Below are 22,875 nucleotides of genomic sequence, written 5' to 3' on the forward strand. Positions count from 1 at the left end.
ATTAACTTCTTATTTATTTTTTTTATCATTATCCATAAAATATTACAATATATTATATGAAATGTAAATCTCGAGAAATATGATTTTTATTTATAAAAATTGGCTATAAATCATCTTTTTGTTAATAAAATAACGATGATATTTTTTTATAATAAAATATTTTTGTTTCTTAATTCGAAGTTATTTTCCAAAACCGAAGTTCTCTATCACTCGTTGCACAAACGTACGGTAATTTATAATGACAAGTTATCCCACCTATTAATTTAACTTGGCCACAAATTATTTCTTGTTCAGATCTTATATTTGTAACTTTTAATAAATTATCTGGTCTGCCTACACTTGCCACAAAATTTTCATAGGCAGGAAAAAATTTCACCATTAAACCTCCTTCAATATGAAGAGGTTTTGATTCTAGAGGTGGACTGAAAATAATAATCATAATATTAATCATAAAATATATTCTAATTATTGATTTATGTTTAAATTTACTTTTTTAATTGCATTACCTAGGTTTAGATATATCCCATAAAATTAACTTTCCAGCTGCTATGGCTGCAACTTTTAATGGATTGGGTCCCCAGTCAATTGACATTAAGGGAACAATATTCGTATCTAAAGACATAATTGCTTGCTGACTTCGTACATCGTACATGTGAATCAATCCATTTTTTTCACCAACAAGAAGCTTGCCAGATTTTTCAAGATGAAAACGTACACTCATTCCTGGAGATGTTAAGTAAAATGTAGATATACATTTCTCATCTTCTTTTATAGCCCAAAGTTTACAAGTGTGATCATCAGACACAGAAGCCAATATTTCACCTTCAGTTTCATAACAAATTGAATTTATATAATCCTTGTGTCCTTCCATCTTATATTTAAAAAAACATCAATAAATCGATACATGAAAATACATTGCACTTGTTATAATTTAAATACGTTATTACAATTCTTTAATCTTACTTCACACACAGTATTTTCATTCATGTCACTGCTATATAATCTTATTTTAAAATCTGCTCCAGCAACACAAAACATCAAAACTTTTGGTACAACACTCAAAGAGGTTTCTGGACTCCAAGCAATCGTGTGTGGTCTAGTATCATGACGAAATGTTCTGAAGGGTTTGTAAGCAATATCTTCCACTGCTTCATCTTCATCCTTATTATACAATAATAATAATCATAATATTATTATATTAATAATAACTATTATTATTTATTTAAAAACAGAGTTTTTCCTAAAAACTTATTATATATCACAACTAATTAACATAATTAACATTTTTATGTACTGTGAACATTTATTAGTTTGTGTTTGAAAAATTACAAATGAAATTTCACTATATCATTTTTCTCATTTGTATATTTTTATATTCTATGGAAAGATATGTTGTAAATCATATTTCTTTTTTAGTTTTTATTTCACAAAATGTAATTTTCATGAAATATCGATCAAATATATTATACATATAAAACTTATAAACTGAACATTCAATATCTGGGACTATACATACATATGATGAAATTCAATGACTTTACCTGAAATTTAATAGTGCCGATAACAATTTCTTCGGCCAAAGCAACACAAATTAAATGCTGAGACCATTCGTAAGGAGATAATTCAACGCAGTATATTTGTTTAGAAAAATTTAATTGAAATGTAGATGGTGTGGTTAAAGCTTCGTCCATCGTGTATTTATACTATCGCTCTCAATATCAGACAAGCTCGTGTTAGAGATCACCGGCATAACCTATAAAATTCTTTAGGTTGTTTTGATTCAAACGTTGCAGCGAGGAGAGTCTCGATTAATATATGTGAAAGGTAAATTTTCTTAATTGATATCTTTACAATGTTATTATAATAAATAATAATGTAATCGAAATAATTGTGATTCATATAAACAAAAAACATGCACGCACGATAAGGTAAGGTTAGGTTGAATTTAAACCACCTAGAGGGCAGTACTTATTTTACGTATATTATATGTAATCGTTCAACGTGCCGCATATCCCTTGGGAAGCGAACTTCTTGAACTAAATATAAGATCACCGCTTGTACACGCCGCGAGTTTTTGACTCCATAAGCGATCATCAAATATGAATTGACAAGCCGTATTGACAGAACTTTTGCCAAACGTGTATCTTCGATCCGTCTCGATCTACGATCGCGTTACAAGGTAGGTATCTTCTGTCAAGGCATGCTTACCAGGGCATGCTACGCATACTTTGCAAGCTGCTTCACCTCATGTCTTTTTTTGCATTGTAATTATGCGATTTTTCAACACCTAATTTTTCTCCAAATTTTTCGGAATCCCTGTAAATCTTTTTGGTGTGCACAGGGCATTGATATCTTTTATGAATCACTTTTATTTCTGTTTGCTTCGTTCCCGAATTTGAATTTTTCGAGTGTCATTTTATGAAATTTTAATGTTCTCTGCGCTATTTTAGCTCTTTTCTCGCAATTACCGTCGCTTTTACCCATTTGCATTTCGACAAAAATTTTTAATTCGTTTCCGAATATTACATTCGTTAACATTGATATTATTTTTTCGTTAACATTTAATGTTATTTTTATCTTGATATATTGTATTTATAAAAGTGCTTTAAATGATGGGAAAAATTTAATCATTTAAAGTAGATAAAGTGTTCAATATATTTGACACATATGTTTCAGAGTTTAAATATTTGAATATTACAATTTGTACTATATAAAAATATCATCATTGTACATGTTGATAAAAACTGAAAAGAAGTATAAAATTACAAAAATTTGTTCTTTTTTCTTTTGTTACATTTAAAATTTAATAAAAAAATTTACAAAAAATTGTCATTTTCAATTGCAGTGCAATAGATAGGAATGGAGTTCGGGGTGGGCAATGTTGCCCAAATATCAGCAGAACTTGCTCAAGTAGTGGAAGTGATGATGTCACCAAATGTTCCACAACAGCAACGTTTGGAAGTATATAATGCTTGTGAACGATTCAAAGAATCGTCTCCTTTATGTGCACAATGTGGATTATATCTGGCTCAGAAAGCTCCAAACAGAAGTTCAGTGGTTCGGCATTTTGGATTACAACTTATGGAACATTGTATCAAATATAGATGGACACAAATATCTCAAACAGAGAAAATATTTATAAAAGACAATGCAATGAAATTGCTTCAAGAAGGCACAGAACCATTGTTACAGGAAGAAGCTCATATTAAAGATGCGCTTTCTCGGGTTGTAGTAGAAATGATAAAAAGGGAATGGCCACAACAATGGCCTACATTACTTGCTGAACTTAGTCAAGCATGTACAAGGGGTGAAAGTCAAACTGAGTTAGTTCTTTTAGTGTTTCTAAGACTTGTGGAGGATGTTGCACTTTTACAAACATTAGAATCTAATCAAAGAAGAAAGGATATATACCAAGCACTTAATACAAACATGGCTGAAATTTTTAGTTTTTTTTTAAGATTAATGGAACAACATTTTTCAGAATTTCAAAAGAAGAATACTTTAGGTTGTACCTCTGAAGCTGCGGCACATAGCAAAGTTGTACAGGTAAATTTGTTGTGAAATTATTTGTATCTTTACAATTAATTTTTGTAATTATATTGTACAATAAATAAATTATGTCATATTATTGTATAGGTAGTACTGTCCACATTAACTGGCTTTGTGGAGTGGGTTTCAATTACTCATATTATGGCGGAAGATGGTAGATTATTGCAGATATTGTGTCTTCTATTGGGAGATCCAATATTTCAGTGCTCAGCAGCTGAATGTTTATTACAAATTGTAAACCGTAAAGGCAAAGCTGAGGATAGGAAGCAATTAATGATTTTGTTTTCTGAAGATGCTTTGAGATATGTTTATACGGCAGCAACTGCAGCATCACCTGTCACTGGAACAAATGAATTTCATGAGAACCATTATTTGTTCTTAAAAAAATTGACACAGGTATATTATATTTCAATTCGTCATAAAGCTATATATATATATATATATATATATATATATATACATGCAAAGAATAAAAAATGTTAATTTTTAATTTAGGTGTTAACTGGAATGGCTACTCAACTGTGTACTCTTTGGGGTAAAGATGACAGTTCTAACATTCGACCAACACATTTTAACATATTTTTAGATACTGTGTTGACATTTACTATGTATTCAAGTTTGACATTAACCCATATGGCAAATGTAATTTGGATAATGCTGTTTAAACATGAACAGATAAAACAAGATCCATTGTTGTTAACTTATATACCGAAATATGTAGAACATACAGCGCCAAAACTAATAAAAGTGACTTATCCACAAGATAGACAAGCTAATGGAATGAGCGCATATTGTCTCGCAGATTATGATTCAATGGAAGAATTTAATGTCTTCCTTCATCGATTCAGAACTGATTTATTGGAAGGTTTTCGACAAGTAACAATGGTAGCTCCTTTGATAACATTTACTTACGTACAACAGTGGCTAACAGCTAAAATAACAAAAGGAATGGCGGACCTTCGATATCAGAGTGACCAAAATGATCCACAATATCTTGAATGGGAAGCTCTTGCACAAGCCTTGGATTCTGTTGTATCAAGAATTCTATTGATTAACGAACGACCAAGCGTACAAACTGGCCTTCAATTGTTGGAATTATGTCTTGGTTACTCTCCCCAAGATCCTTGGTTATTATCCGCGCTGCTTTCTTGCATCAGCGCTCTCTTTGTGTTCTTATCTATGTCAACTGGTTCAATGGCTATGCCAGGTGTGGCTATCCTACCTAGAGTTCTAGAGAAAATCTTTGCTGCTCTGGTATTTGAAGCTCCTGGTGAAACAAAAGGTACTCGATCTAGAGCAGCAAAGAACGTAAGACGACATGCGGCTAGTCTTATGGTTAAAATTAGTCTGAAATATCCATTACTACTTCTACCAGTGTTTGAGCAAATACATACAATGGTGCAGGGTTTAGCGAGAGAACCTAGTCCTTTATCTAAGATGGAAACTACATTACTTTATGAAGCATTGTTATTAATATCAAATCACTTTTGTGATTATGAAAGGCAAACCAGATTTGTCGCAGAAATAATCGGTGATGCATCAGCGAAGTTTATCGCGCTTGGATCAGAGTCGTTTAAAGGACCACTCGAATTAATAAGATTCGTAGGTTTAGACCGAGCACCAGTTGAGAATATTACGGAAGATCCGGCAGGTCAAAGTCGAAGCGACTTAATGATATGTATCTCTACAATATTGTGTGTTGTAAAACGCTGCTCTATTCCCGATGATCCTGATCGCGCTGCAAGAGGCAGCTTTGTAGCTGCGCTTAGCGAAAGTGGGAATCCAGTGTATAGAAATCCTGCTACACCACATGTAATTCCTATACTGCCAACACTTTTTGCATTGCTCAGAACAATGAACGCTCTATTCACACCTACTGCTTTAGCAGCTTTGTCAGAGGTAATAGCTACTAATAATTAGATCTTTCGTTTATTTTATATAATTTTATTATATAATAATTTCATAAAATTTTATATATTATTATTTGTATATTTTTATCAGGGATATAAAAATGCTCACGAATTATTGGAAGCAGAGAAAGCAAATCTGTTAGGTTTAAATACAACAAATGACAATGAACGAGCTTCTGAACCTGATCAGTCTTCGTTTACAGCTTTAATTCGAATGCAGTCGTTTCTAAGTACCATTCATGACTTATGCTACCATATGTTAGGTAGCGGATGTCATATGATTGGAAGAGATTTTTACCAGTTACCTGGTTTAGCACCAGCGCTCATTAACTCAGTTTTTTCTAATATGGAGGTAATTTTTTTCTTGTTATAACTAGTAATATTTTTTTCTCTGGTATTTTAATGTACGTATATGTTTCTTTCAGATGATTCCAGATTATAGGTTGCGACCAATTATACGTGTTTTTATGAAACCATTCATATATTCTTGTCCACCTGCATTTTATGAAAGTGTTCTTGTACCTGTACTGGCTCATGTTTCTACGCATAGTGCGATCTTTTTTATCGTTTTATTGATTTATTATTTATTATTTATTTTTCATTCAGATGCATTTATTGTATCATATTTTTACAGTGTGCCAAAGGTTAAGTGCGAAATGGCAGTACATTGCACACCTCTATGAATCTGGTGGTTTGGACGAAGAAAATACGGATACACAAGAAGTTATTGCTGATATGTTAAATAGAAATTTGACAAGAGACTTTGTAGACGTATTGAAAGTAGCTCTTATCGGTGGTGCTGCTAGTGATGCGACTCCTGATATTATAGAACAAGATAGCGGCGGTATGGCTATCGATGCTCCTTCGTCACGAGGAAATAGTATAGTCGCTGAAGTTGTTAGTGAATTGGGAACTGTTGTTCTTCGTCATCCATCTACGTGCCATAGCGTCGTTCTATGTGTTTTAGGGTAATCTAATGTTTTATTTGATATTCCATAGTAGAATTAATTTAAATGTTTAATTAAATTAAATATTTTGTTACAACTAGAGCTTTAGCTTGGAACGATTCAAATGCAAGTTTGAAGGCCACAATGTTAACTGGACCAGTTGTACGGGCGTTGGCAGCTGATGGCAGTTTAACGCCTGCTATGGCTGCTCATATTATGGTAGCTATTCTTCAAGGTTTACAGCTTCATGGACAACACGAAGCAAATCAAGGTTCACTTATAACTTTGGGTGCACAAGTCTATGAATGTCTACGACCTAAATTTCCCAATATTATTGAAGTGATGCAGCAAATTCCGGGTGTAAATCCTACGGATTTACAACGTTTCGATGAAAAGATGGCTGTGGTTAGTACTAAAGGAAATAAAGTTGAAAAAGGAAAGAAAGACCTCTTTAAGAAAATTACAAATCAGGTAAGATTTACATGTTGAAAATAAAAATGTTATATTGAAGAATACACAGGATATAGTTTACATTTTTATTATGTAATATTTGTTACAGCTCATTGGTCGAAGTGTTAGTCAGTTGTTTCGTAAGGAAATTAAAATAGACAATTTACCACGTATAGAAATATTCGGTAAACAACAAGCAGTACGTGTAGATGAGGTATCCGAGAATTCGACTGATAGCGGGTTTACAGCTTTATTTGCAGGACCTACGTAGCAGAAACTCTATTTAGATGACCATACTGCATGCATGTGGTCTAAATTAATAAATAGTAATAAATCATCGTGAAAACGATTTCCTATCAAAAAAGATTGAGCTATATACATAAAGGAATCATGTAATTAAAATAAGAGGACTTCATAGAATACAAATTGTTTCAAATAGATTTTTAAATTATTCATAAAGTTGAACGCGTATATACCATACACAGTCTGGCGATTGAAGTTACACTTAACTATTTTACTTATGTACTGAATAATAAATAAAATTAAAACAAAATACGCTTACGCGCGTGTTCAACAACGATTATAAATAATTTGTAAAGAAATAAGCGAAAAAATAAAAAAAGATAATAGTATCCGGTTTTATTTATGAAATCCTCTTATTTTTGACTCAGGATTTCAATATATACAAAAATCCGTGTTTTTTCGACTATCCAGGATGTGCGCGCGCGTATGTTGTGTGTATGTATGTGTGTATATTTTGTGCGTAATGCACGTGTAACATAAAACATTTGTCGTTAAAGAAGAGCATGCAATACGTATGACGAGGCAAATTATAAACAAATCTAAATAGATTATCGAATAATTGTATATTAAGTCTTATGCATTTATTACTATTTCTTTGGATTTACATAAAATTTTTTGTATTAATGTAAAACATGGTTTTCCACGATCGCGCAATGTGTAATACAATTTTTGTAAACAACATTTCGCTAATGTATAATACAAAGATTGTTGATTTATATAAAACAATTTTACGATTTGGTACAAAAATTTGTATTCGAATTGATTACAGTTATTTTTAATCAAGAGAAAAACGTGTACGTTTTTCAGCACTTTTTAAAAGCGCTGTTTTATAATGTATGTTTCACATGAATAATGCCAAAATTTTATTTGGGCATTTTAAAAGCATATACATATAAAATAAGCCTCATTTAAGATCTGTTCGAGTCATGTTACCGCCATTAAATGCAACTTTTATTTATCATTTGAAATTGACAAAAATGCAGCATTTCAGATGACTGTATGTAAATCGAATATGTAATAGTTTCATTTTCTTGTTACTTTTTAATTATTTTAATTAATTTTATTTTATTATTGTGAATAACGCAGCACTGTAACTATCGCATAAAACTGGATTAGTACCTTACATGATTGCCATTATTCATCAAAAGTAGCGACAATACTTTATATAAAATTGTAGATATTAATGATTATTTAATACGCGACAATCATATCACGGATTCAGAAGTAATATGGCGGAAATTGTTAAAAAATGAAGTACTATCGCGATAGAGACTGTGCTATTTAAGAAATTTATAATACTAAGCATAGAAAAATTTTAAATCACACTGGTGTCTTTTGTTGAATTTAACATTAAATTATATCTTGTTAAATACGGTCAATTTGCCTATCGTATTAACATCATATGTGTTATAAAATAAAATTCCTAAAGAACTATATTTTCCAACAAAAGCTATCGAAATTAGTATAAATAGAGTATAACTTTTTAATAAATTTCAAATTTTATTACTAGTTAAACTAGTTATCGCGTTAGAGTTCAACAATTTTTCTTCAATATACGCGATAGTACGCACATAATGAAATTAATATACTTTGCCTATCAATACTCCATTAATTTGCTTATATTTATAATTATACTCTCCTGAAGATTGCAAAGTCTGTTAATACGTTTCGATATAAGTACGAATAAGACAATGTCAAAGTCCAAGAGACATTTTGTAATTTTTATACATATGTATGTATGCGCCTACAAAAATAGGACATTAAAAGGGCTTCATGTATCGAACTTCTAAAAATTATCTGAAGTACAACTGCAGTAAAATGCCGAAAATATTTCGCTATTTTTATATATATGGTTTTATATACCTTTTCACCGACATTCAAAAAAAGAAAGAAAAAAAAAGAGGCAGAAAGAAAATAAAGTAGAATATTAGATTAAAGAATGACGGAATGGTAATTTGTAAAATATGATTTTATTATTGATGCAGTAGTCCATGCAGTAAATCCTGAAATAATGTTACGACAAGAGATACCAATGAATTAATTTCTATTGTAACTTCAACTAAAACAGAATGCAAATTTTGCATGGAATCATTGAGTTTTCAAAAATTGCAGCAACCTTAAAACAGGTTTTTTTTAGAATATACTATTCATCGTGCGAAAAATTAACGAGATATAATATATACTGAATGAGTGTTTGTAGTTAAAAGAAGCTTTATCATAATGTTCAAAATGGACAAATAAGAAAAAACGTTTTGAGATTCTTAAGATACTTCAATATAATATTCATATTTCATAAATAATTTTATATACTTTCATGTTTAAATATAAATAGTTCTGATTTGTTATTCATGTTACGAAAGAAAATCGCGTAATCTCAAAAAGTTAATAAAAGGAAATATTAGTAAGCTTTTTACACATGAGATAACTAGTAGTTATCTAACAATAATAAGTCGCACATTTTATACTAGGAACTTTTGATAACGACCAAACTCGGTCACTTTATATAACGTTCATTCGCTCATTCGCATCGTTCGTTCGTTCATTCAACATATAAACAATGAAGATGCGTACTATATTTGTCTCGATAGATTTTTCGCAACAATTATTAAGAAAAAATTTTATCCTTTTAAAACGATTTGATTTTGTACTTTTTTTTTTTTTAATAAAGATAGGTTTTGGTAGGTCTCGCATCTGATGTTCTTAAATTATGTAAAAAAATACAGTGAATATTTCGTTAAGAATAAATATCTTTAATGAACGAGCAATTAAAGAATAAGGTACGTTTTTAACGTATGTAACGCGTAGCACGTTCAAAATTCATACAATTCTCAACGAGATCGAAATATCGCTAGAAGCCTGATCCCAGGAAAGATCATATGCTGGATACAAATGTAACTTGCAAACGATTAAATTTATAAACAATAGACTCTTCTCATCATTAGGGATTTAAAAATTCTTGAGTGTTTGTCGTTGTATTAATATCGCTTTTTTTTCCTATTAATAAAAATACGTCCATATTATCTTTTCCTTTAACATAGACTTGACCACGTGGTTCGAACTCGTATTGTTCCGAGAGAACATTTAAAGAATTCTTGGCCACTTGTATTCTTCCAGCGACTCCAGTCGAATCCATTCTAGATGCTATATTTACAGCGTCACCCCAAATATCATAGTATAACTTGGTTGCTCCAATTACTCCAGCAGTTACGTCACCATAATTAAAGCCAATTCTCAAAATTAATTTAAAACCTAACAACTCCCGATTGAAATCGTTTATTACTTTATGCATCGCCACAGAAAAATCTATTAACTGAAACAGATGCATATATTCATGTTCACTTTGTTGCCTAACTTGTGGGTTTAAACCGCTTGCTGCCATAAATGTGCTACCGATAGTTTTAATCTTCTCTACATTTGAGAATTCTGGCTTCTCTAGCAACTCGTCGAAATCACCGATAAGTTCATTAAGCACACGCAAATATTCTTTTCCAGCCAAATACGATTCATCATAGAGTTCATTAAAGTTTACTATGCTTGCAAAAATAATTCCTACAGCTTTATGATTCTGTGAATATTTAGCAGTTGTTTTTAATTGATCAGCAACATATTTTGGTATAATGTTGTGTAAAAGCCAATCAGCTTGATTTTTCATAGATTGCACACGACTTTTATCTCGTGCGGCTACCGCGTTTCCGTGAAAGCTTAACCGATAACTAATTTCAAATTCACGATTTAAAAACCAAACTAATAAAAGTAAAAGTATCATATCTAAAAAAATCTCAGAATTATATAATCTTTCATGATATCTGATTTCTGCTTCTTGTTGCCTCATAAGAGCAACTTTCATTGTGGAATTTAATAAGAAATTGGAAGTATTCTTGAATACTTTTTTTGCAATAGTTTTATTAAATTGATTTTTGATTAAATCAATGGCACGTTTATTTATCACGGCTTGCGAGTAATTTAATGAACTGTTAATGAATTGATTACCGAGATTTTCTTGATCATATGATACATTATGATGATTCATTACAAGATATAGAAACAATACGCCCATGAATGTTACCAGAAAATTTTTCATCCAACAATTGAGTTGTGTGAAGTTACAGAAATGAATTAAACCAATAAAGATTAAGTAACCATAATAATATTCAAAATTATTCAAATTATGAAAGTTATTGCACGTATAATTAAGAAGAATTGACGTAATCGGTAAGCCGACCAGAAATGCACCGCAAATGTGCCAAGGATACCACTGTGAAAAAAATTTAAATATTTGCTGTGTCAACGTTGCATGAACCATATTCGGATATAAAAGTTGACGAACACAAAGCGATACTGCTATAATTTGAATGGTAGTAGCACACACAAAAAATATCATATAATATAATGTTGGATCGCACAGTAAAAAAAGTGAAACTGTAACGGCAGTATAAACCAACGCCGATATTAGAATATCAAAATACGTATTGAATCTCGAAGTAGCCAGAGTAGGTGGATTTCCACTGATACATTCGCTAACCTTGTGAGCATTCTCTCTATACTCCTTCTCCATTTCTTTGTTCTTGAAAAAGAGTGTCAAACTCGAAAGTGGTGGTTTCACGAAGTATGATCGTTGAGAACTTACATTATCTTGAACGCACCTTCGTGAAAAACAAAATTATACTATAATATAATTTTTAAACGTACACATTTTAATCATTGATTTATTTACCTGATTAATTGTAGGTCAGATTGTTTTCTTAATTTGTGAAAACATGCACCAAAGGTATCTGTGACTGCTGGAGGAAATGGATAGGGTGGTACCGAAGACGATGGCTCTTGAACAGAATTTAATGTCGAACTAGAAGTATAATAGCCGCTCACTCTATGTCCCAATAAATCCCCTTGAGCCATACCATTCATCAAAAATAACTAAAATACGAAAATTAACTGCAGGAGGAAAGGGAACGTGCTGACTACCATTGAAACGTTTATAGTGAAGTATCTCTAATATAATTTCTATCATTATTTATGAATTATACCTGCTGCTGTATACTACTACGTCTACTATTACTTCTAATTCCGGAATCTTTCCTACTGCACATAGAAGAGGCACGACTGAGTGGCTCCTGACCAGACAATAAAGGACTAGAAGGTACAGGATTCGGATCCATTTCAATCTCATTTTGAGATGTATTCTATAAAAAAAAATATAACTTATATATGAATGAAAACAATTGAGAATTAAAGCAAAATTTATCAACGAGATTTCGACCTGCCTAAATCCATTGCGATCTTCGTACGATTGAGATTCAATTTTTGATTTTTCAGCAATAATTGCTTTGGCTTCTTCCATTTCTAAAGGTGTCATTTCTTCGGTAGTTCGTTGTCGTTGTAAATATTTCCATGGTTTATTTCGTCCTTTCTTTTTTCCATAACTAGCAACAGATATCGGACTTTTATTTGCGTTCTCCTTTTCATCTGCAGTGTCAGTATCTCCGTTTTCAGAATCTAGAATACTTGGCAAAGAATTTGCTTTCATTCTATAATTACTTGTATTAGTAACCATATGAAGGTAATGATATTTAGATTTAGATTGACTATTACAAGAGGCCACACGTTGACGCGATTGCATCAAAGGCGATATACTTGTTGGAGATGTAATATTCATTATGAACTGGTTAGTGAAATCTGATTTTCGACTTTTAATAAAATAAGTTTTAATCCCTGCAATATTAATATTTCTATTAATTTTTTTTATAATAAAAAAATTTTTTACTCTAACATGCAGGCATTCTATAAATAGTTTTTTATTGCTATGCAATAATAATGTTATTACCATTTATTAAATCCCCTTCTTCTGTAATGTAACCATCATTGAGGAAATTTAATGTTTTCTCACTTAAATGAACTCTTCCTGGTTTTCCCGTGCTTTCTAGTTTGTTCGCTAAACTCACGTCATTAGACCAAACATCAAATTTAAATCTTTTAGTACCTACAATTCCACAGAGCACAGTCCCAGTATGTACTCCAACTCTCATATTAACACCTTCTTTTCTTTCAATATCAAATTGTTTTATAGCTTCTATCATAGCTGCAAAGTGTACATATTATTTATTTCCTACATAAATATTTTATTCCCATCATTTAATAGAAAAAAAGGAAAATACCTAATCCCATTTCTACACAACATTTTGCATGATCAGTTCTTGGTTCTGGACATCCACTTACACAATAATAACAATCTCCCAAAGTAGAAATTTTCTCACATCCATGGTGTTCACATAAATCATCGAATCTTTCAAAAAGATCATTTAAAATGCCTACCAATTCCTCTGCAGTCTTATTGGAACTCATTCGCGTAAATCCGACAATATCAGCAAATAAGATACTAACATTTTCCATTGAATGCATATTAAATGGTCGAAACAATGAGCGAATATCTGTATTATTGGACGGTATCGAACCTTTTTTTAAAGAATCCTCCCGCTCTCTTTCACGTTCACTTTCTTCCATTAACCAGTCTGCGACTTTAGGCGGCATTACTGAGTGAATCATTTTCTCTTTAAGTTGTTTTTCCATCTCGAGTTGTCGTCGAACTAACAGTGATTGCCCAACCTTCATAAATGTACCACGCATTCTCACAAAAGTCATTATTAAAATATGTATACCTATCAGATGAATGCAGATCTGCATTAAGATTCTTATTCCAAGACTCGTAGAAAAATAATCATCCGAAAATGATTGGTTAGATATGTTGCTATTTAGTAAATAGTTTGACATTTCACCATTTTTATGGATTTCTGTTTCATTGTTTATACTTTTTGAGATTAAATCATTAGATGAAGCGTTTATGGCAGAGTTAATATTAGTTATTGTTGATGTTATACTAGAATTTAAGTTCTTGAAAACATTGGTATCATTTAAAACTCCAGATATCCTTTTAATTATATTTTCTTGATTTGATTTCATTTCAAGAGCAGATAACAATTTTGAATCTTGTGAATATGATACTAACTTCATACTTGTAGTTGTAGATTCGTTGTCATCATGCATCACATTAGAAAATTGATTGTTGTTAAAGTTTCTCAGAATGGTATCACTTCCTGTCGAAGTATTCAATAAAATGTGTTTGCTAAAAAACTTTTCTCTTGCACTTTTTGTACCATATAGGTATGCAGTCAAAAATTCAAACAGAAAAGAATAAATCATTGATATTCCCACACAAGCATATAGTGGCATTGGCAAGACAGTGTAAATCAATAACAAAATCTCAGAACAGAGTGCAAAATGTCCGACTAGAGTTAAGCCATCTATATAGGGTGGTACTATTGTGAGAAAAAGTAAAGACAGGATGCAAAGTATAGTTGCAACTCCTAATGAAATTGGTAACACATAACTTTTATAATAATCTCTATGTGTTAGATATAAAACTGCTGATACCATTGCTCCAATAGCAGTGAAAATTGCTGCTATTGCTGGCCATGTTGTAGTATTGTATTCTGTTCCAATTACAACAAAATATACCAGCCAGGATAAAGAAACCAATAAAATATATGTTAAAGCATACCTAAAACAGAATATATATTAATATTTGTTGTTATGACTTTAGCAAATTATATTATATTATGTACCGGAATCTTAATCTAATTTGTGGAAAGGCACTTCTTTTAAATTGTTCTTCAAGTATTTCTGAATCAAATTTAGGGTTCCACCAAGATCTTGGTGCTGCACGTTCAAATGGTACTGGAAGGCTAATTCCGCAACATCCAAGTCCTTGTCCACTGTGTGCCAAATATGTTTGTATATATGGTGCTAAAGATATATGAATTTCATCTGTAGCATCTTCGCTATCATCCTTAGCTCTTGTAAAACTAACAGACGAGCTTCGTTTTCGATTTAAAGGAGGAGACATGCTTGACATTTAAATTGCACTAAAATCATACATATTTAAATTTATGTTATATATATATATATATATATATATATAATATATATGAATTCATACGTTAAAAATGAAATTAATTTTATTACAATATTAAAAAAGAAAAAAAATAAAAAGAAACGGTACATTTAATAAATGCACCATAGAATTCAATTAATTTTATAAAAAATATTGTTACCATAAAATACCATCTAAATATATACTCTAGTGTATATAGTATATTCCATTTTTATTCTTTTATAAAACAACGATTTCAAGTAACAATCGAACTTGTAAATTTGTGCGTTTATTTTCTAATTATATTGTGATGCAAATGAGATTATGAAAAATACATTTCACACAGGATATCTATTCAATTATTAAGAAGGTGGTTATGGAATATTTATTTCAAATGACAGCATGCTCTTTATATCACTATAACATGATACTTTAATAAAAACAAAACATGTATGTAAGCATGATAACTTTATTACCAAGAAACTTACAGCCAGTCAATTCACATTGATCACTGGCGAAATCGCCACAAAACTAAGAAAATCATCCTCCCCGCTAACATCGGAGGTTCTTCCTGAAATCAGCTCGCTTTGAAAAATGCCATTTTGGTTTTCGTTCTTTCTGCATGGTGTTCTCAGTGTTACCGAGAAAAATTAATACTCTATGTATCGATCGAACTTTAATTGAATTTTTCTTGTAATTAATTTAATATCATATATTATTAAAAATTATTGTCTAAACGTTTCGAATTTTCTTTTCCGTAATGCACCATGGCCATCTTGAATCTATCGATGACAGCGCCCACGATTACAAAGCTCATGTGTTAAAAATTAACTTGTTTTACGATAAACTAAACCGAGTGTTATAGGAATTTGACAATTCGCTATAAAGAAATACATATTGTAATGTTCTAGACATTGTCGTGTGAAGAATTTGAAATAATAATCATGTACGTGTCACATCATATGGCACAGCTATATCATAATACGTCGCGGCAATGCGAAGTATTTGCATTGTTACATTTCATTTTCGTCATTTTCATTATAGTCATATATGAAACAAGTATCAAATTTAGTATACTTGGATCACTGTATATAATATATAACAAAATATAATTTTTTATATAAAATATATGAAAAACAGAGATCTAGAGGAATTGAAAGGTGTTAATAGATAAATGCTGAATATAGCCTTATTGAATATTGAGCAATACATTTGTTATCTTTGCGAAACATATATTTGTATTAAATATCTTATAATTTCTATATATATTTTTAGATTTATTTTGATCTTTATTAATATGATTATAATAGTTGAAATTCATTATAGTCAATGAAATTTTAAATTGTTTTATATAATACAACTAGAAAAAATTTTTCTACATATTCAAATATTCAAGTACTTTTGAAAAATCATTGTGTGTAAATTTTCTTAACAAAACAGTAAAAGAAAATGTTAACTATTAACATCTCGAATTCTTTAGTAGAGTTGAGAATGTGAATTTAATTTTTGTTTCTGCTTCCATCTGCCAAGTTTTCAGACTTCAAGATTTTAAGATATTAGAACGTGAATGAATAACCAGAAATCAAAAGAAAAGGATAAAACAAAAAAAGAAAGAACAATTGTTTCCAAATCATCAGAATAAGCCTCGACAATAGATTTTTTTCTTGATCGGTATTTTAGAACGAATCCTATTTTATGTCCAATCTATTCTATCTATTCAATCAATGCTAGTACTTATAAGTGACTAGGTACTAGAATGTAAATTAATGAAAAAGATCTAGACATCTAGTGGTAGTAGGTTAAACTATCACCACTTCGGTTTACACACGTCTGAAAGACAACGTGACAGAATAAACAGGTCTCGTATAAACTTTTAACGAAAGCTTTGATATGACACCAGTACTTGGTAGTCTACAATCTATTGGACCTAATACTCAGGCATCAACTACCGTGCCTGATGTACAAACTGGTAATACAGTAGTACAGATATTACAGCCTCAGACACAATCTCAACAGACGCAATTTGTATCCCAACCTCCAAAACAGCAGGTAGTACAGCAACCTTCCACACAACAAACACAGCAATCTCAACAACAAAGTTCCTTCAATGACTTTCCACAAGTATGTTATACACAGGTATCACAAAATAATAAATTTGATTTCATTTAATTTCCCATATCGTATTGATTCCAGTTTTTGACTAAAACAAGATTACAAGATTTAGTGAAAGAAGTAGATCCCACTGAACAATTAGATGATGATGTAGAAGAAATGTTATTACAATTGGCAGATGATTTTGTAGAAACTACTGTAAACGCAGCATGTTTGTTAGCTAAGCATCGTCATGCAAATACTGTAGAAGTAAAAGATGTACAATTACATTTAGGTAAGTCGCAAGAAATAATTAGATAAGTAATTACTTGATGCAATGTTTTTATATATATTCTCATGAATTGTTGTTTAATTTTTTTAGAAAGAAATTGGAATATGTGGATCCCTGGTTTTGGTACAGATGAAGTACGGCCATATAAACGTGCTACAGTTACAGAAGCGCATAAACAAAGATTAGCACTTATAAGAAAATCAATTAAAAAATATTAGTCTTTATACACATTTTGTGTTGTTATCTTTAATTGCGAATTCTTTTATATTTCTTACATGACAGTATACTTTCAGATAATAATTAATATTTATAAAAAAAGGAGAAATTGTATTATACAATAAATTATATATAGTTTTAATAATATATAATTTTAAATACGAGTTGCTTTATTATTAAATTAGAATGTTATTTTTGAAAAGAGTTAATAAATACTTTAATATTATTCATATATATGTATCATTTTTTATGATCAAATATTATTTCATTTCTGAGATAAGATTATTGCATCAATAAATAAGAAATGAGAAATTTAATTTCAGTTTAAATTCATCTAAATGTTTCTATAAGACTAATCTGAGACTTACAATTTTTAAAGTTATAAATTTTCTTATTACGATATACTTTTATAATTAAAATTACGTTCTTAACCTTTTATTTACTGTGAAAATAAATATAAAAATATTTTAATTTTCGTAAATACAAATTAAATTATTTTGATATTTTGCGTTTAATATGAAATGGTACTAGATTCAAATCACTAGTTTATCTAGTTACACTTTGACTTAGTAATGACTGAAACAGAAGAAACCGGAACCTGCTTGCTCATCGAGCTGAATCGTCAAACCAACCAACGTACATATCATAGTCTAACACATGAATCGTGATAACCTTTTTCTTTCAGGGACATATTGTGAGATTTTATCATCTGCATATTGGAATAATTTTTAAACGGTACTGTTCATTTTCTTCTATTTGCTTCTTGAAACATATTTAACAATTTACTAGGAAATATTTTTATACTGTTAGTATCAAAAAAAAAAGAAAAAAAAATAAAAATAAACAGTCTGTTCTTCGTTAAATGTTTGTTTTAGCAAATTTAGTGGTTGTGAAGGATCTGAACACGTATGTCTTTATTCTCTTTCTGTTAGTTAAACATCAAAATTTTATACATTTGTGTTGTATTTTATCAATTTTAAGCACGATATTCTTTTCAATGACTATAACTAATCAATTGTTTCAAGAAAATAATATTTGATTATAGTTATTATTATTATGTTGAACAAATATACTGACATTGAAATGTTAACTGTTACAGATTGTGCAAGACAATATAAGAGATAAAATTTATTTCATTGAAATCGAATAAAATCAACACAAAATAAGAAATTATTACATTTTGTGAACAAAGTTGTACACGATAGTTAATATTTCTGAAGGGGATTTCATAAAAAGGATGTCTGCCAGTAATGAAAGTACGAATAACACCTGTGTTGTGTGTTACAAAAATGTTGATATTTATAGCATTGGTATGTGTGAACATCCTGTATGTTACGAATGTAGTACTCGAATGAGAGTACTCTGTTGTCAAAATGAGTGTCCTATTTGCCGTCAAGATTTGCCAAAAGTTGTATTTACAAAGGAGATAAAACCTTTCCGTCACTTACATAAAGGCAACCTATTAGATACACGATACAATATCTATTTTGACACATCAGATATTCAAAATAAATTTTATGATTTATTAGCCAATGTTTGTTATATTTGTAAAGAAAGACCTGTGTTTAGTACTTTTAGTAGTTTGAAAGATCATATGAGACATCATCATGAATTACATTACTGCGATCTCTGTGTGGAAAATTTGAAGGTTGATAATTAACATTATTTAATATTTTTATTATACGTTTATTTATTTAGTTTTACTAAATGATGTTTGCTTTTTTTTATAACAGATATTTTCTCATGAAAGACGTTGTTACACAAGATCTGATCTTGCCCAGCATAGGAGGAAAGGAGACATTGACGACAAAAGTCATAAAGGACATCCATTGTGTGAATTTTGTGATCAAAGATATATGGATAATGATGAATTATTTCGACATTTAAGAAGAGATCACTTATATTGTCATTTTTGTGACGCAGATGGTTTACATCAATACTACAGTTCATATGATTATCTTCGAGATCATTTCAGACAAGAACATTTCTTATGTGAAGAAGGAATGTGTGCAGAGGAAAAATTTACAAGTGTCTTTAGAACTGATATAGATCTTAAAGCACATAAGGCAAGTGTTCATAGTAAACAACTGAGCAAAGCTGCTGCAAAGCAAGCAAGAACATTAGAGCTAGAATTTACACTAGCTCCACGTGGTGAAAATCGAATGAATAGGAGAGGAATGTTAGGTCCATCGACTTCCAGGAATTCAAGAGATTACAGCGGAAGAGATTATAATCTCAGGGAATATCAGCAAACGGCCACATCAAATTTTTCAAATGTATTTATGCCAAACAACGAATCTACTTTTGCACAGAAACCATCTGTGGATGTACAGAGCACAGAAGAATTCCCAACACTGGGTAACACTGCACCTATTGTACCTACATTAAATCAAAGTAAAGGCAGAGGTAATGTAACAATTCGCAGTACCATAAGACCCCAGCCTCTTGCTGTTACAGACGAAAATTTTCCTGCATTAGGGCCAGAATCAGGAAATACAAGTATTTCTAAAACTGTTAATTTCAGTGTCTCCAGTAGTAATGTTTCAGGATCGAGTGCACAATCTCAAAAAAGTACAACTTCTAACTTGTCTATTCAAGTAAATCACGAACCAAATGGAACTGTTACTACAAAAGTTTCAGGTCCTAATATCAGAATTCGTCCTGCTCAGCTTTCAATGGAATCATTCCCAGCATTAGGTTCTGCAGAACCATCAACTAGTAGTAATACAAACTCGGCTCATTGGAAGGAAGTTTTGCAATGGACTTGTTCTAAATCAGCATCTACATCAATACCAAAAGCTAAAAAAGTAGCCTCACCACCATTAATACCTTCTCCACCACCTATTCAATCTGGAGAAGATTTTCCTACATTATCAAAATCATCTAAATCGAAAAAACAATCAACTATTACAGTAGTTCCCTCCTGGGGTCAAACACAGAGTTCTAATAACAGTAATAATGCAAAAACAACTACTGACATGACAAAGGGAAAAACGAAAAAGAAAAAAGTTAAACAAAATTGTAATAATAATACTGCTAATGGGAATAATGGTAATAATTCAAAAACAAATGTAAGTACTGTTGTAGTAAAAAAAGAATATGAGACACTGAGAAGTCCCCCCAGTATGAATAACACAGATGCTGCACAATCAACTTCTCAATCTATGCAAAATGCAGATATTAGTAACAGTGAAAATATATCAAAAAATATGAATGTCCAAGTATTAAAAACAGTTGAACAAAATAATAAAAAGGAAAAGAAAAAACATAAAAATGTAGACAATGAAACAACTGTAAATACGGATATTGATAACAATACTACTAATGCAGTACAGAGAAAGCGTACCGAATTAAAAATAGATAGCTTAAATTCCACTAATAGAAATGCCCGACATTTAGAAGATTTTCCTGCTTTAAGTGGTAGTAGTTCTACGCCACCAGGTTTCACAAATCCACCACCTGGGTTTGGAGCAACAACTCCTCCACCTCCTGGTTTTTGTATAAAATATAATAGTCTGGATAAAATAAACAACAGTAACGGATTAACTTTCACAAATAGTTCTGGAGAGAGTTACTCTATCTTGCCAGACAATAGTAAACACAATAGTGCATACAACTATGTACCTCCACCAGAATTTCAGAAACGGAACAAATGTCTTGTAGCCAAAGTTAATGAGGTTCTACTACAAGATGATCAGATCAAAGAATTTCGGTACATAAGTGGATTGTTTCGTCAAGGAACATGTAACGCTCAAGATTATTACATGCATTGTCGTGAAGTTATGGGTCTCAGCGCGTTTGAAAATGTATTTCTGGAACTTCTAGTTCTCCTACCAGATATCGAAAAGCAACAGGAACTATTTAAAGTTCATAAAAAAGAGAGTGGCAATACGATTAAAGGTTTAGAAATTTGTGCAACTTGTGGTCAAGTCTTAAAGAATGGTTCTGATTTTCGAACACACATGACTAGTCATACTTTGGAAAATCATTTTCCAGTACTGGGTAAAAATAATGTCCTGCCTCAAAAAAATTCTTGGGTACGTAAATGAGTATAGTTGTGTTCCTTTAATTAACTTACAAATTTTGCCAAGGTTCTGTAAGCTATGAATAAAGGAACTGCTGAACAAATTATTTTTATGAATGGCATCAGTGTAAGATAATCATAATTAATTTAAAGTTACTGATAAGACCTATTCCAAATATCAGTTTTTAGTGTTAAAAAGATAGTTTGTACAAATTAATTACTATGTCATACTTGGTATTTGTTCAATGACCTGTGTGATTGCTGCCTAAAATAAAGAAAATTTGTTATCAAATGGTTGTATGCACTAATAATTTTATGAAATGCATATAGCAAATAAAGTCAATAATTCTGTGTATAATAACAAATTTTGTGTAAATTAATTTAAACACTTTAACACTTCTGACACATCCTGAATAAACACAAAACATACTAAAATGCTTCAATTGATGCCCTATTCTGTCATATGTTAAAACTACTGTATATATATACATAAATATATATTATTCATAAGTAGGAAATATATTTCTGTAATTTATTCATTGTCTTTTATGGAGTAGAAATGAAATAAAATTTTATGATGCATAAAAATAACACTGCATATTAACAAATTATTTGATACGTTATACATTATACAGTGCATGTATGATAATGTACTGTTTTGTACTATAATAAAGTTATTATCGAGTTAAACAAGACTATAAAAAATGCTTGTCTACTGTATATCTCCCTAGCTTGTAAAACATTAGAATTTTAATTTCTATTACAAAAGAATATAATAATGGTAAAACACAGTTGTAAATTTATACTTTATATATTTATTTTTAAATTTTTTCATTAATTTATAATTGTTGTACTTTACAATGTAAATCATATAAAAGAAATTATAAAATTACGAATAAGGAAAAAAAGATAAATGTTCTAAGTGCTTACTCTTATAATTTTTTGTTAGCGTTATTCATTCTGTAATTTATTATTTATTCAAAAAACAGGATGGTAAAAATTGGTATATTAAGTAATATATATATATATTAATATATATATAATATTTAATTCTTAATTTACTGCATAGACGCAGAGTAAAGTGCACAATTCATTTCTACTTTCGTTTATCCTTATAGTAAAAACTGTTACTAGTATGTTAAATGAATGAGATTTGTAGTATATTTTTT

At 30.5% G+C, this 22,875-nt stretch overlaps 5 protein-coding genes across 9 annotated transcripts; 3 read left to right on the top strand and 2 right to left on the bottom strand.

The window, feature by feature from the left end:
- Positions 1 to 104: 104 nt before the first annotated feature.
- Positions 105 to 1,713, bottom strand: LOC122539046 (nucleoporin Nup37). The gene is made up of 4 exons (XM_043673639.1): positions 1,542 to 1,713; positions 964 to 1,161; positions 507 to 871; positions 105 to 422 (listed from the first exon to the last, which is right to left on the bottom strand). Exons 1-4 carry the CDS (start codon positions 1,689 to 1,691, stop codon positions 170 to 172), a joined length of 966 nt encoding a protein of 321 aa, XP_043529574.1. The 5' UTR covers positions 1,692 to 1,713; the 3' UTR covers positions 105 to 169.
- LOC122539042 (exportin-5) lies at positions 1,702 to 8,997 on the top strand. Of its 2 annotated transcripts, none has more exons than XM_043673632.1 (9): positions 1,702 to 1,824; positions 2,846 to 3,546; positions 3,637 to 3,945; positions 4,045 to 5,448; positions 5,551 to 5,811; positions 5,885 to 6,008; positions 6,094 to 6,427; positions 6,508 to 6,877; positions 6,966 to 8,997. In XM_043673632.1, the coding sequence occupies exons 2-9, from the start codon at positions 2,860 to 2,862 to the stop codon at positions 7,125 to 7,127; spliced, it is 3,651 nt and encodes a 1,216-aa protein (XP_043529567.1). In that variant the 5' UTR covers positions 1,702 to 1,824; positions 2,846 to 2,859; the 3' UTR covers positions 7,128 to 8,997. The 2 variants fall into 2 exon arrangements, with proteins under 2 accessions (XP_043529567.1, XP_043529566.1); XM_043673631.1 differs by lacking the exon at positions 1,702 to 1,824 and adding an exon at positions 1,935 to 2,179.
- Positions 8,998 to 9,888: 891 nt separating this feature from the next.
- On the bottom strand, positions 9,889 to 16,076 carry LOC122539040 (adenylate cyclase type 9). Of its 3 annotated transcripts, XM_043673627.1 has the most exons (9): positions 15,572 to 16,076; positions 14,776 to 15,075; positions 13,312 to 14,711; positions 12,981 to 13,235; positions 12,417 to 12,868; positions 12,184 to 12,339; positions 11,874 to 12,073; positions 11,682 to 11,802; positions 9,889 to 11,414 (listed from the first exon to the last, which is right to left on the bottom strand). In XM_043673627.1, exons 2-9 carry the CDS (start codon positions 15,063 to 15,065, stop codon positions 10,098 to 10,100), a joined length of 4,191 nt encoding a protein of 1,396 aa, XP_043529562.1. In that variant the 5' UTR covers positions 15,066 to 15,075; positions 15,572 to 16,076; the 3' UTR covers positions 9,889 to 10,097. The 3 variants fall into 3 exon arrangements, with proteins under 3 accessions (XP_043529562.1, XP_043529561.1, XP_043529560.1); XM_043673626.1 differs by having other exon boundaries at positions 9,889 to 11,802; positions 14,776 to 15,073; XM_043673625.1 differs by having other exon boundaries at positions 9,889 to 11,802; positions 15,560 to 16,076.
- Positions 16,077 to 16,831: 755 nt separating this feature from the next.
- Positions 16,832 to 17,791, top strand: LOC122539047 (transcription initiation factor TFIID subunit 12). The gene is made up of 3 exons (XM_043673640.1): positions 16,832 to 17,204; positions 17,277 to 17,469; positions 17,557 to 17,791. The coding sequence occupies exons 1-3, from the start codon at positions 16,974 to 16,976 to the stop codon at positions 17,682 to 17,684; spliced, it is 552 nt and encodes a 183-aa protein (XP_043529575.1). The 5' UTR covers positions 16,832 to 16,973; the 3' UTR covers positions 17,685 to 17,791.
- Positions 17,792 to 18,237: 446 nt separating this feature from the next.
- LOC122539043 (E3 ubiquitin-protein ligase ZNF598) lies at positions 18,238 to 22,224 on the top strand. 2 transcript variants are annotated; one of them, XM_043673633.1, is made up of 3 exons: positions 18,238 to 18,417; positions 18,782 to 19,330; positions 19,416 to 22,224. In XM_043673633.1, exons 2-3 carry the CDS (start codon positions 18,920 to 18,922, stop codon positions 21,729 to 21,731), a joined length of 2,727 nt encoding a protein of 908 aa, XP_043529568.1. In that variant the 5' UTR covers positions 18,238 to 18,417; positions 18,782 to 18,919; the 3' UTR covers positions 21,732 to 22,224. The 2 variants fall into 2 exon arrangements, with proteins under 2 accessions (XP_043529568.1, XP_043529569.1); XM_043673634.1 differs by lacking the exon at positions 18,238 to 18,417 and adding an exon at positions 18,504 to 18,588.
- The last annotated feature ends 651 nt before the right edge of the window (positions 22,225 to 22,875 follow it).

The sequence above is a fragment of the Frieseomelitta varia genome, unplaced genomic scaffold (genome assembly GCF_011392965.1).
Source record: "Frieseomelitta varia isolate USP_RPSP 00005682 unplaced genomic scaffold, Fvar_1.2 scaffold_189, whole genome shotgun sequence".
Classification (NCBI taxonomy): Eukaryota; Metazoa; Arthropoda; class Insecta; order Hymenoptera; family Apidae; genus Frieseomelitta; species Frieseomelitta varia.